Below are 12,308 nucleotides of genomic sequence, written 5' to 3'. Positions count from 1 at the left end.
TGAAAGATTTGAAATGGAAGCTTTTATTTCTTATTGCAGAGTCGGATTCTGCGCACAAACCTGTGTAAGATTTAGTCGAAACATCGTTGTCGCTGTGTGACGTGGCGCTGTAATGGGGAAATCAGGATAACTTCCTATATGAACTTTAATTAGCTTCAATGCTGTAGACATGATGAAAGAAGTATACATGTGATCAAAAAACAAAAGAAAATGTGTGACTATTGGGTTTGTTAGGGTGTCTATCGTTCCTTTTCCGCAGTGGGACGAGAGAGACGGGACCTATAGTTGAAAGTGAGATCCGAACCTCTATTAGGTTTTGGAACCGAGACGTTCCCCATGAACAATTGCCGACGAAGTTTGTCCGACCGTCGTCTTTTATTGGGTGACAGCAGCGAAAAGGGTGTGCTAGTGCTGGTTCAAAGGCGGCTGCCTATTTGTCGGCTTGGCAGCGAACACTGTGACGGCCCCGCCGCTGTTCAGGAACGGCAGCTATGAGACAGACGGTTGTCTTGGCCCAGCAGTGGCACGACGTCGTACCCCGTAGCGACGGCATCATGATTTTCGCCATCATTTCGCCTGATTTGTGCGAATAGTCGGACTGCGACTCACGAGACTGCTCGCAGTCTCGCATAGTTTTAGATGGGTGAAATTTTTATTGAATTCTTTCTTTAGTTCTTCTTCTCATTATTATTATTATTATTATTATTATTATTATTATTATTATTATTATTATTATTATTATTATTATTATTATTATTATTATTATCGTATATTATATTATCTGCTAGTAGTAGTAGTAGTAGTAGTAGTAGCAGTAGTAGTAATAGGAATTGTAGCATTAGTTGTAGTAGTAGTAATTGTAGCATTAGTAGTAGTTGTTGTTGTAGTAGTAGTTGTAGTAGTAGTAGTAGTAGTGATAGTAGTAGTAGTCTGTAAAGGGTAGTAGTCTGTAGTAGTATGTTTTATTTTTATTTTTGTCTTTGTATACATCCTAGAAGTATATATAGCAACTAAATTACTTACATGTTAACTTTTCCAGTGAAAATGCTAAACACTTGTCTTCAACACTACCTTCACTATCATCTATGTCAGTTAATATTTCGTCTTTGTCTGAATCTGACTCTTGTAAATTTATTTTTATGGGTTCCAAAAACTGTAAGCACAAAAAATAATTCTTCGAGCTTGACTTCGTAGCACTTGAAAGAAAAAGAAAAAAAGGAAGACAGAAAATAAAACTTCTGCTGTACTCGGTATGAAAGACATTGTCAACTATAATTTTGGAGAATAAACGAACTACCACGAAAGAAAGCAACGAGACACTGATGAATTCTACACTAGCCCCTTTCTTTCCTTCTCCGTTTTCATAACAAGTAGCACCCTTGTTCTTCGTGTAGGTGCCACGGAAGTAATCCATCTGATTCCTAAGCAACTCGATATGCTCGAGTTTGTTTTGGGTTATGATAATTTATGACACCATTCAAACGCCTGATGCTTTTGATTCCCTTATAGAGGAGAAAAGAGTGTGTTAACTGTCGCACATAAGGCAGTGGAACGTGAAAGAAAAAAAGAAACAGAAAACATACTGCGTTCCTTCTGTCGAATAAGAAAGGGTCTATCTTGAAGTAAATTTCAAAACAAATTACAAACGTCCCATGCTTTATTCTTACGATGATGGCAAAGATTGCAAAGGTATGTAGCCACGGGGGAAAAGGGGGCTCTGTCTTTCCGAACTATTTCCAGCTCCAAAATGAGGTTCGTCTGGTATATGTTTAATAAACTTATTTAACAGTTAATGCAAATGAAGGACTTTATAATAAAATATGAATATTTTTTAAAAAATAAATAATCATCAATACGGTTTCTATACCTAATTGAATCAACTAAAATTAATCATATGCTTTATATTCTCATTTCCCTAACTTGGTGCACTGTGAACTCACTACTATATTATTGCATAATAATATCGGAGTTAATATTTTTTCGTTTTTTTCTTTCCTCTTTAGTATTTTAACCTACATAAACACAAAGTCAGATAAACAGACTGCTATAAACAGCATTTATTTTCTTATGAATAGCTTATTGATTCATCTTTTGCACTCCGGTTTTTAACTTCAGTACTGTCACGATCCGTCTTTTGATAAGGAAACATTGTGAAAATATAGAGGAAAGTTGCCAATTATGGGGAGGTTTTTTTTATAAGGCTTCCTGCTTAAACATGATTTGTAGGAAATATGTGTAACTTCCGGTAATGCTGTACAGAAACCTTGTTCGTCTATTCTACACATGGAAATGTGAGAAAAAACAATAGTCACAGAATAAAAAAATAAAAACAAACAGTATTGCTGTTCCCCATATTAGGCTACCGGGGTTCCTAATATGGGGATGCTGGGGTTCCTAATATGGAACTATGACATATAGATGCTTACATCAATATTACTTGCATAAAGCAAGGACACACGACCTTTCAGAGAAACTATTGTGATAAATACGGGAAAATGAAATAAGAAGAGAAAATATGAAGATATAATATGATTGTATTGACGTTATTGTTGATCAAAAATAAAATAGATCTACATTGTTCTAAAGCTGGAAAAACATTAGGTCTAATACAAAACGTTAATACAAATCATTACGCCTACATAACTGTGAAGAAAAATAATTTCAGTTGCAGAACACAATATCTTGGAACTATTTAAAGAAACAAATGCATTTATAATAAATGGTTGTTTGAAAATCGTTTTTATAAAAAAAAAAAAAAAAAAGAAGTCTTTTCCCATTTCTCGTTCTCAATTAAATGATAGACGAAACATAAAAAAATGTGTCTCTTCCTTTTTATTGAAGTTGGAAATCTAGAAAAACTTAAAAGCCTGATACTTTTTCACTCAAATTGTAAATCCACACAAAAAAAGTCTTCTTCTTTTCATGTATACTACTTAAATTGTAAATCTACGAGAAAAAAAAGAAACACGGTTTGCTTTGCACTGAAATTAAAACTCCACAAACCATAATTTTACTTAGAGCAACATCTTTCACAGACGAAAATGTCATCATCGACGCCTGCACAGAGAACATGATCCCACCGTGAACACACCGCACATTGAATCCACTCTTCACCTTCACGATCTTCGGAAAATAGTCCATTGCAATAGAAACACTCGGCTTCTTCTTTGTTATCTTCGTCGGACACATCCGACAATTGCATATATTCCCAGTTAGATGAACTACTGGAATCTTGTTGTGGCAAAGACCTACGCTGGAATCGTTTACTTTGTAAATTATCCGCTTCTCTGCACTCTTTGGCTGTCTTCTTTGGCTGCTTCATCTTCTTTATTTGTCTTCCGAGGGATCCTCCTTTCTCGTCGATAGAAGAAATATTTTTATGCTTGAAAATGCCTTTTCTTTTCTTCGATGCTGAAGTTCCGCATTCTGTTCGTTTTTTGGTCTCAATTTTGGTTTCCCTTTGGCATTCTAAACCTCGTTTGTAAGGTGAACTTGTGATAATTTGGGCTGATCCAGTTCGAGATTGCTTGTAATGTTGTCGAACAGGACGTGCTGGAATAGGGAAAATATCATGTGCTGTTACAGTACATGTAGGTGATGGCAGTTCTACAGTTCTACTTGAACCTGGTGTGCTTGGCTCTGAAGGGTTTCGGACCTCGATGGAAATCCTTTCTGGCTCTGGTGGTATGGTAGCAGATACTGACCTACATGGATCGGATGTGTTTGCTTCGGAAAGTTGCCCGTCCTCGATGGAAATCCTTTCTGCTTGGGACGTTATCGTAACAGCTACAGACCTACAACTATCACTTGGTGTTTCATATTGGAGGAAGTCATGAGTTCTGAAAATATGTCTATTAGTCGGAAATAGGCCTGCTCTTTTGAAACCACTAGCTGCATTTTCGGTTGTTGCTGCTCTCATGTACGCATTTCCAAATAATTCGCCAACCTGATATATAGTCACAACACGTCCTGGATTCATTCGCAACCAGCGTTCTATTTCCTGCCTGTAATAGCACTTTAATGTTAGATCCAAAGGCTGCATCTTATGGGTGGAATGTGGCGGTAGCGATATAATGGTAACATAGTTCTCGCGTCCTAGATTTATGACATCTAAGTTCCGTACATGGGAGAAATGGCCATCTAAAACCAGAACCACTGAATCTTCTTCTGTAGGCTTGACATAGTTTATAAAATGTCGGAACCACTCTGTAAATATATCACTTTGTATCCAACCAGATTGGTGACATGCATAAATACAACCAGGTGGGGTTCCATTCATCAGTTCAATTTTCATATTCTTGCGTGGGAATACGAGTAGCGGTGGAACATAATTTCCTGTAGGGCTCATGCATGTCACTACTGTGATAAGAGTGCCTCTTTCAGCCGACTGGAGAGCAGAAACCTGGCGTTTTCCTTTAAGAGCAATGACTTTGGTATGTTTACTTTGCACAACGGAAATGCCAGTTTCATCGCAATTAAACAATCTTGATGGAGAATGCTTGATTTTATCCATAGCCGGTTCAAATAAGTAAAAAAAAAATTATCTACTGCTTCAGGAGTAAATGATGTAGCTCTAGAATGTGAGAGACCCTGTGGCGTTCTAATCGATAACCGAGGGTGACGTTTAAGAAATTGTTTCAACCATTTTTTACCTGCCATCTTCTCTGTTCGGGAAAAAGGATTCGGAATTTCATTTCTGACAGCCAATTGGTACGCTAAACGTCGTACATCCGTCATTGACAAGCCTAATAATTGTTTTTCCATACTAATGCAATGATTCACAAGGTCCTCTTCAATATGTAACGGGAAAACGTGCTTCCTACCTAATTTGGTTACCCTCGGTGCAGTATCCTGGCCTGATTCAATGGCTTGAGTTACATATCTTTCTAATGTTGTTTGTGGTACATTATAAATACGAGAGGCCTTGAAACTTCCCATTTCCTTCTTCATCACAGAGGAAACAGCTGCGTTCATATTCTCTTGCTGCCATTGTTTCCTTTTCGGCATCTAAAATAGACAGAAAAGTAGGTCTATCCTCAATTTCCAGAATAAATTAAGGGTTCGTAATTTGGGGAGCCCCATATTAGGAACTTCTCACCACTCCATAATAGGCAACTTTCGTTGACATTTTCCTCACGCATATATCAACAATTAGTAAATCTAGAAAACACGATATACACTATTTACTATGAACTTCGTTTTCTACTCTAGCGTGTAAGATAGTGTAATTGAATATTTCTTACCTTTACAGCGACACACAGACGTTACTTCTGAGACGGTGCAAATTTTCTCCTGCACACCAAACACTTCCATTCGACTGAGACAAAGAAACTAATTGCGACGTCACCTAGCTTAGGCCGTGTTGCCAGTTCGTGACACTAATTTACCGTTCACGCAATTTCTCTTCCACAAAATTCCCTCGTTTATGAGAAATCCCACCTCCCCATATTAGGCAACCTCCCCATACATAGCAACTTTCCTCTAATATGCGTATAGTATGTATATATGTATGGTAAGTTAAAATGCTTTCATGTTGTGAAAGAGGTAATTTGTTCTGCTTTTAATATGTGAAAAGCTTGCCTCCCCCTGAAAGTAATGTTCTCCTAGAATAACTTGCTGGCTACACCCCTGATTATCCTGTAATAAAAGTTGTGAGTTCTCTTTGCAAATCGAAACAAAATCCACTGGAAATTAGACGCGGGACTCAACGCGCGTTTTACTAATTGTTTTATATGGAAACCTTTCAAAGCGTCTATCATGACAACCAGTTGACATAGAAAGATGTAGTTTTCACGTATTTGTTCGTAATTCTTTTCTCTACTTGGTAAAGTGAGCAGTTAATGTGCTAGTACAATATTTCTAAGTAGCGCCTGTGATATTGTCAAGATTCGCAGTAGCGCGAGAAGACAGCGTGCATAACTGCTTGTCGCGAACTGTCAACACCGCTCAATGCCAATTGGACGCCATGTGAAGCCAACACAAGGCCATGTCGTTTCTCATCTGAAATCTGCAATAACTTCATATATGCCGCATTTTTCAAATTCCTGTTTTTATAATCTTCACTCTTTACCTTCCACAGTTCAGGCAAATTTCGATAAAGGTCAATAAATTCTCGCCAGAATTCTTGATTCCTATTCATTGACGCCATAGCGCAAGAAATAAGCGTCTGTACACTAGGCTTCCTACTCGGAAATAAAGCTCGTGTTTGCACAAACATGCCCATACACGGTCCACGTGTTTGCGCAAACATCATGTTCGTGTAAACAATTTTCGAACGAGTTCGATGTGGAAAATGTTTGCACAAACGTTTGCGCAAACAGTTCATACATCGCCACACACGGTCAAACTGTTTGCACAAACAGCCTTGTTTGCGCAAACCATGGACCGTGAGTGGGCCTCTTTAGATGTTACATGTTTAATATTTATATAGAATGGGTCTGCGTCACTTATATGTATATTGAGAGATCGGATTTCGTCTGCACGTACACGGAAAGAAAAGCAAATAACTGGGTGAAGTAATTTCTACATTTTGTGACAGAAATTTTTTGTTTCTCCGGGGGGAATGAATTTTCTTCAGGGGGGAGATTCCCCCCGGGCTACCTTTTGAATTCATCCCTGACTGAAAGCCCACAGGTGAGAATTAGTTTTGTAAGTTTCATTATAAAAGCAGTGCTCGAAGTGGAAAATCTAAGGAAGTGGTATGTGCAGAGCAGAGTAAACATACAGATTAGATAATTCCCTCTACTTTTTATATGTTAGTCGTTTCCCTAATCTTTCGCTGCACCGAAGCAAAACAACTGAATGAGGAAATATGAACAAACGAACAACGAAATTCTTCCTTACATTTGATAGTGGTTGTCTACATAGTCTACACGGGAAAAGGTGTAATGTAGATTACGTATAGGTTACAGTAGACAATCGCGTAGACGTAAAATTATAGTTTACGGCACATCACTGGTTTGTTTACTGTAAGCACGTGTAGTAGAAGCACATGTTTACACAATGATGTGGAGATATGTGGAACCTTACAATATACAGAAGTTGAGACAGAAAAATATAACGAACATACACTGAATATTCACACTCAATCTTAGTACTTATAAAGCGAAAGTCCGATCGGATGCTTAACAGCTAGTAAGTATAATAATCATGCCACCTGGTAGAAGTATTGACGGGAGATCTACTAGTCATATTGTAACTTTCACTATCAATTAAGATAAGCACCAAAACTAAAAACAAGAAACATTTTGAAACATAAATCGCTTCCGAGCTATAGTAGATTTAAAGCAAGCCCAATTAACGGTGTAAAGAAACAACAAATGAGGTCCGTCAAAAGTAGAAAAATGTGGTCAACAATAAGATACTTCTTTTTATAGTCCAGGAAGTACTCGGTCACTTTAGACAAAAACTGCCCAGCCCTGTGACTGGAAGGCCTAAAGCAAGATTAAAAGATAATATGAAACAAGGCATTCCGGAAGTAGTATGATGTAAGATAAAATTTTAGACTTATTTTAATCAAAAGCAATTTGTTTGTGTTAGTGTCTGATCAAATTGATAGTTAATTTAATAAAATAAATTGATTAGTAAGCTAATATCATGGTCCGTATGCCACCAACAATTTATTATGCATCAAAATAGATCAAACCATCATAGATCAAACACATCGATGAATAATTTTGGATTTTTGTTATTGCTATCTCTCGAATGATAGTCTACGCCGAATATTTTATGACCTTAGTATTAATACCTAGAAACACTATTATTATTATTATTATTATTATTATTATTATTATTATTATTATTATTATTATTATTATTATTATTATTATTATTAGCTACATTTACTAATTTGGAATAAGTTTAATAGCTTATTGATCTCTTCCGAAAGTCTGTCTGTGACTTAAGTTTATCAGTTGAAAGTTAGCTTTAAACTATGTTATCTTTTAAATGCAAGGTTACAAACTATTTTTTTAAAAAAAAGGAACCTACAAAATTGCTTGCTGTAGCTACCTGGTATCTAGTTATTGACTATGATATGTTTCTCCTGTCTTGCCTTTGAGACTATATTTGTTAATGAAAACAAATGAACAGTGAATATTAAAAATTATACAGAATTACGTATAATTAAAATTTTTCATTATTTCTTTTGATACATTATAGTAGAGTGTATGAATGTTAACTGAATCGGGAGTCGATGCAGAAGGTGGGATTATTTTGTTTCTGCTGTGATGAACCTCCTGGACTCTTAAACCACAGTTAGTTAGTTAGTTAAAAACATACATTAGAGTTGTATGTTACAAAACTTTAGGGGAGAAAACTGTTGTTGGTAAAGGATAAGTTTCTTTGAAACATTTCACAGAAAATGTCTGTAGATGACTTCATCTTATAGTGAAAGAGTCTATCAAATTTACTATTCAGTTATCATACGGAAATTTAATCTATGAAAAAATATAGAAATTGACATTCGAAGAATGTTTACTTATTGGCTTTGAACTTTCTTTATGTTGTAAGTGGAAAACAAAGGTCAAAGTGAACGGAGTCATTTCTTTGGTAATTAGATTTTGATGACGATCCTCACAAGGACAACAGTTTCATTTTCCACTTTTCGTTTCTCATTAGAAGAAGTAGTGAAGATGTGGAAGGGCTTCCCGCCAACAACAATTTCCTTTGGACTCAGACCCTTCCTTCTCCATCCACATCAGCTCATATCGATCAGCTGGAAACCTGGCCACGATGTCAAACAGCAGCGCTTAAAGCTAAAGTCAATCAATAAATAAGCACTCTGTTACGCAGTTTATGACATATTTGACCTGAATCTTCACTTCTAAACTATTTTCCTTTACCCTCATTTCAGTTTCAATGACCCTTGTAAAGTCGGGTAAGTGTCTGATACTAAACACGTACATACCTTACAAAACGCGATTTTGGTTGAAACAACCGGTTTTTATTGTTACCCATTTTTATAAATTGACAATACGTTTGCCAAATCACATTTTTAAAACATAACGCAATAAAAGTAGCAAGTAGAACACATGCATACATAGAAGGAAATAGCAAATACGCTAAGCCAAATATTGGCTCTCATATGAAGATATTAACTATAATTGGAAAATAGGGCCACGGTGGATCAGAGCTCTCACCTCTGGTGTGAGGGGTCCGAACTTCAATCCTAGACAATGTTATTTTGAGATGAATAACATAAAGTTGATAGATTTCACACTATAAACCCAGGATGTGCGTTGTCAAACAAAATAATAATAATAATAATAATAATAATAATAATAATAATAATAATAATAATAATAATAATAATAATAATAATAATAACAGAAAGCAAAGCTGTAAACTTATATGCTTTTATAAGTTATTATGGGAATTAAAATACGTTAAGCTTTGTAATAGTACACTTAATTATTGGTTACTAGATACATCGGGAAGTTCATAAGACTCCCAAAGAACCGTCACTATTTTCTAGTGAACTACGGTTCACTATCTCATCCAAAGTGTCGTTCAGAGCGTCTGATGTTAAAGCTCTTCCACCACATATCAGCCTTCTCGAGACAAAGAGGAGTATCTCATTTTCGTAACTTTTCCAGGAGACAATTTTAAACTTTCTCTCATTGGTTATTCTTTCGTCTTCTTTTAAAATTTAATTTGATCTCGTAAGTTATATACCTGAAAGAAGGATATCAAACGAAATTTTAAAAGAAGACGATATAATAAATGATGAGAAAAGGTTTAAAATTGTCTGCTGGTAAAATTAATAAAATGAGATACGCCCCTTTGTCTCGAGAGGGACGATATAAAGTGAGAATACCCTCTTTGTCACAATCAGGCCTTAAAGATTTGAAATGCTGACATCAGCAAGCAAATATGGAACAAATAAATGTGCTTCCTGTACATTCATACAGGACAGAAAAATAGGTTGTGGTGTTGGGGGAAAATGGCGAAGATAAATGGACGAAGAGAGCAACAAACTAAGATGTTTTAAAACAGATAGGAGAGAAGAGTACACTTCTAGCCATCCTTCGTAGGAAGGCCAATTGGATTGAACACATCTTACGAGGGCCACTATTTATATGTTGAGCCTAACAATAAAGAAACACTAATTTGTCATTGAAAATTGATTTATTGTTTTTCGAAATATTCTCCTTTATGATCAATACATTTTTGCATTCGTTCGAACCATTTGTCAAAGCATTTTTTTTAAATCTTCAGACACCTCCATAATATGGTTTTTGAAGCATCAGCGGCTTCTTCCGCCGACGAAAATCGTCCACACGATTCATTCTTGACATTCAGGAACAAGAAGAAGTCATTGGGTGCCAAATTAGGACTCTACGGCGGATGACCCATCAATTCGATTGTTTCACTGTTCAAATAGTCGGTTGTTAGATGAGATGTGTGAGCTCGCATTGTCTTGATTACGAATGATCCGACGGCGCTTGTTTTTTTTTTTTTTTTTTTTTTTTTTTTCGTATTTGACTGAAGACCTCCGGCAAACAAATTGTTGTGTACCATTCAGAGTTGACCGTTCTACGTTTCTCTAAAGGCACAGTTTCCACATAGTCTGTTTTCCCAAACAAAACAGGCGACCATTTGCTTCGATGTGCTTTGAGCACGAACAACTTTTATTGGATTCGGTTCATCTTCAAACGCCCATACAGTCGACTGCTGTTTACGTTTCGGCTCATATGCATATATCCATGATTCGTCACTTGTTACAATCTTATATACGTCTTTTGAAGTACCGCCATTGTATTTATTGAGCATTTCTGTGCACCAATCGACGCGAGCTTCTTTTTGAGTTTTTGTCATATTAAGTGGGATTCAACGAGAACAAACCTTTATCACAGCTAAATGATCACGTAATATTTTATATATGCTGGTTGAACTAATGCTTAGGGTTGACTCAATCTTACAGTATGTCACATGACGACCTTGCAGTATTAGGTTTTGCACAGCATCAATGTTTTCTTGAATAACAACTGATTCTGGAGGATCTTCGCGAATTTCGTCAGTGAGCGAATGGCGACCAAGAGTAAAATCGTTATACCAGCGTTTCACAGTGGCAAAGAATGGAGCTTCATCGCCAAATGTGGAAGTTAGTTGATGCACTCTTGTCTTGATAATCCGCGTCGAAAATCGGAATAAATTTATTTATTTATTTATGATAGGTTTCAGATACAGCGCCAAGCCATTTTACACTGAACATTTTAACATTTTGATAACATAACAATTGAATAACAATTTGAGCTCAAGATGGTACAGCACAATAGCAACATTACAAAAATAGCTTATTGCATGAAAATTTTCACTAGTTAATTCCATTTTTCTGTTGTCACGCAATCTTCAAATCAACGTAAACAACACAAATAAAGCTATTGACAAAACATTTGAAGTACATTATGGTCGACAATGTCAAACATTTCTATGCAAACAAAAAATGGCGCCTAACTGCAATCAGTATTGCCAAGGCTCAAAATATAAATAGTGGCCCTTGTACAGCGGTGGACACTTCTAAATGGTACAGCCATATGGAGATTTACGGCTAAGGTGTACCATTTAGAAGTGTCCACCGCTGTACAAAGTAATTGTCTTCTTCATATCGTCGTAGAAGGAAAGATGGAAGGAAAGCGAGGAATAGGAAGAAGAATACACATTGATTGATGATTTGAAAAATAGAAGAAAATATTGGGCGTTGAAAGAGAAGTTGAAGATGAAGAAACATGGAAGAAACATTTCCAGCTCCAAATCTAAAATAGAAAAAATCTTCATTAGCTCCAGGACCTGACGGAAGGCAGAATACTTAATAATTAATAAAACGCAGGACAATGCTGTATTTACAGAACGTCTGATAATCGTAGGATAATATCATGTCCGTGGCTTTTCTATAGGTTCTCCTTTTTCCTCCCGCATTATTATTCCATCAGTTCCTTTCATGATTACTTCCCTTCATTAATTTATTAATAATCCTTTTAGCCTACAGACATCATTGGATGAAGACCGAAATATTTCATTTATCATTTTACAATGGATTTTTTCATAACCTTTGCAAGTTTAAAAGAATTTTCTGTATGATTTAGTTCGTAAGTTTAAAAGAAAATTCTTGTTTATTGCCATAAAATTTTGTGTTGAACAAATTTAACTAAAGCTCATTGGAAATAGACCTCGAACAATGCAATTTTTATATAGTGCGGACATTTCTCAGAACCAATAAACCGCGTTATGAAAGATATACCTGTATATAAGGGCTACTTATCAATAAATTTACAACTAAAAGAACATAAGTGACCCCACGTAGCGTA

At 36.1% G+C, this 12,308-nt stretch overlaps 1 protein-coding gene across 1 annotated transcript; it reads right to left on the bottom strand.

Annotated features, from left to right (window-relative positions):
• Window positions 1-2,544: 2,544 nt before the first annotated feature.
• Window positions 2,545-5,332, bottom strand: LOC145662045 (uncharacterized). Its single transcript, XM_081727378.1, has 2 exons — window positions 5,244-5,332; window positions 2,545-5,007 (listed from the first exon to the last, which is right to left on the bottom strand). Exon 2 carries the CDS (start codon window positions 4,511-4,513, stop codon window positions 3,011-3,013), a length of 1,503 nt encoding a protein of 500 aa, XP_081583504.1. The 5' UTR covers window positions 4,514-5,007; window positions 5,244-5,332; the 3' UTR covers window positions 2,545-3,010.
• Window positions 5,333-12,308: the final 6,976 nt, after the last annotated feature.

This window comes from Thermobia domestica, chromosome 10 (assembly GCF_964235325.1).
Source record: "Thermobia domestica chromosome 10, izTheDome1.hap1.1, whole genome shotgun sequence".
Taxonomy (NCBI): domain Eukaryota; kingdom Metazoa; phylum Arthropoda; class Insecta; order Zygentoma; family Lepismatidae; genus Thermobia; species Thermobia domestica.
Note: the sequence above shows the minus strand (reverse complement) of the source record. Positions and strands in the feature narration are given on the sequence as shown.

Coding starts and splice junctions, on each gene's coding strand:
- LOC145662045 (XM_081727378.1), bottom strand. CDS start 4,513: ATGGATAAAATCAAGCATTCTCCATCAAGATTGTTTAATTGCGATGAA.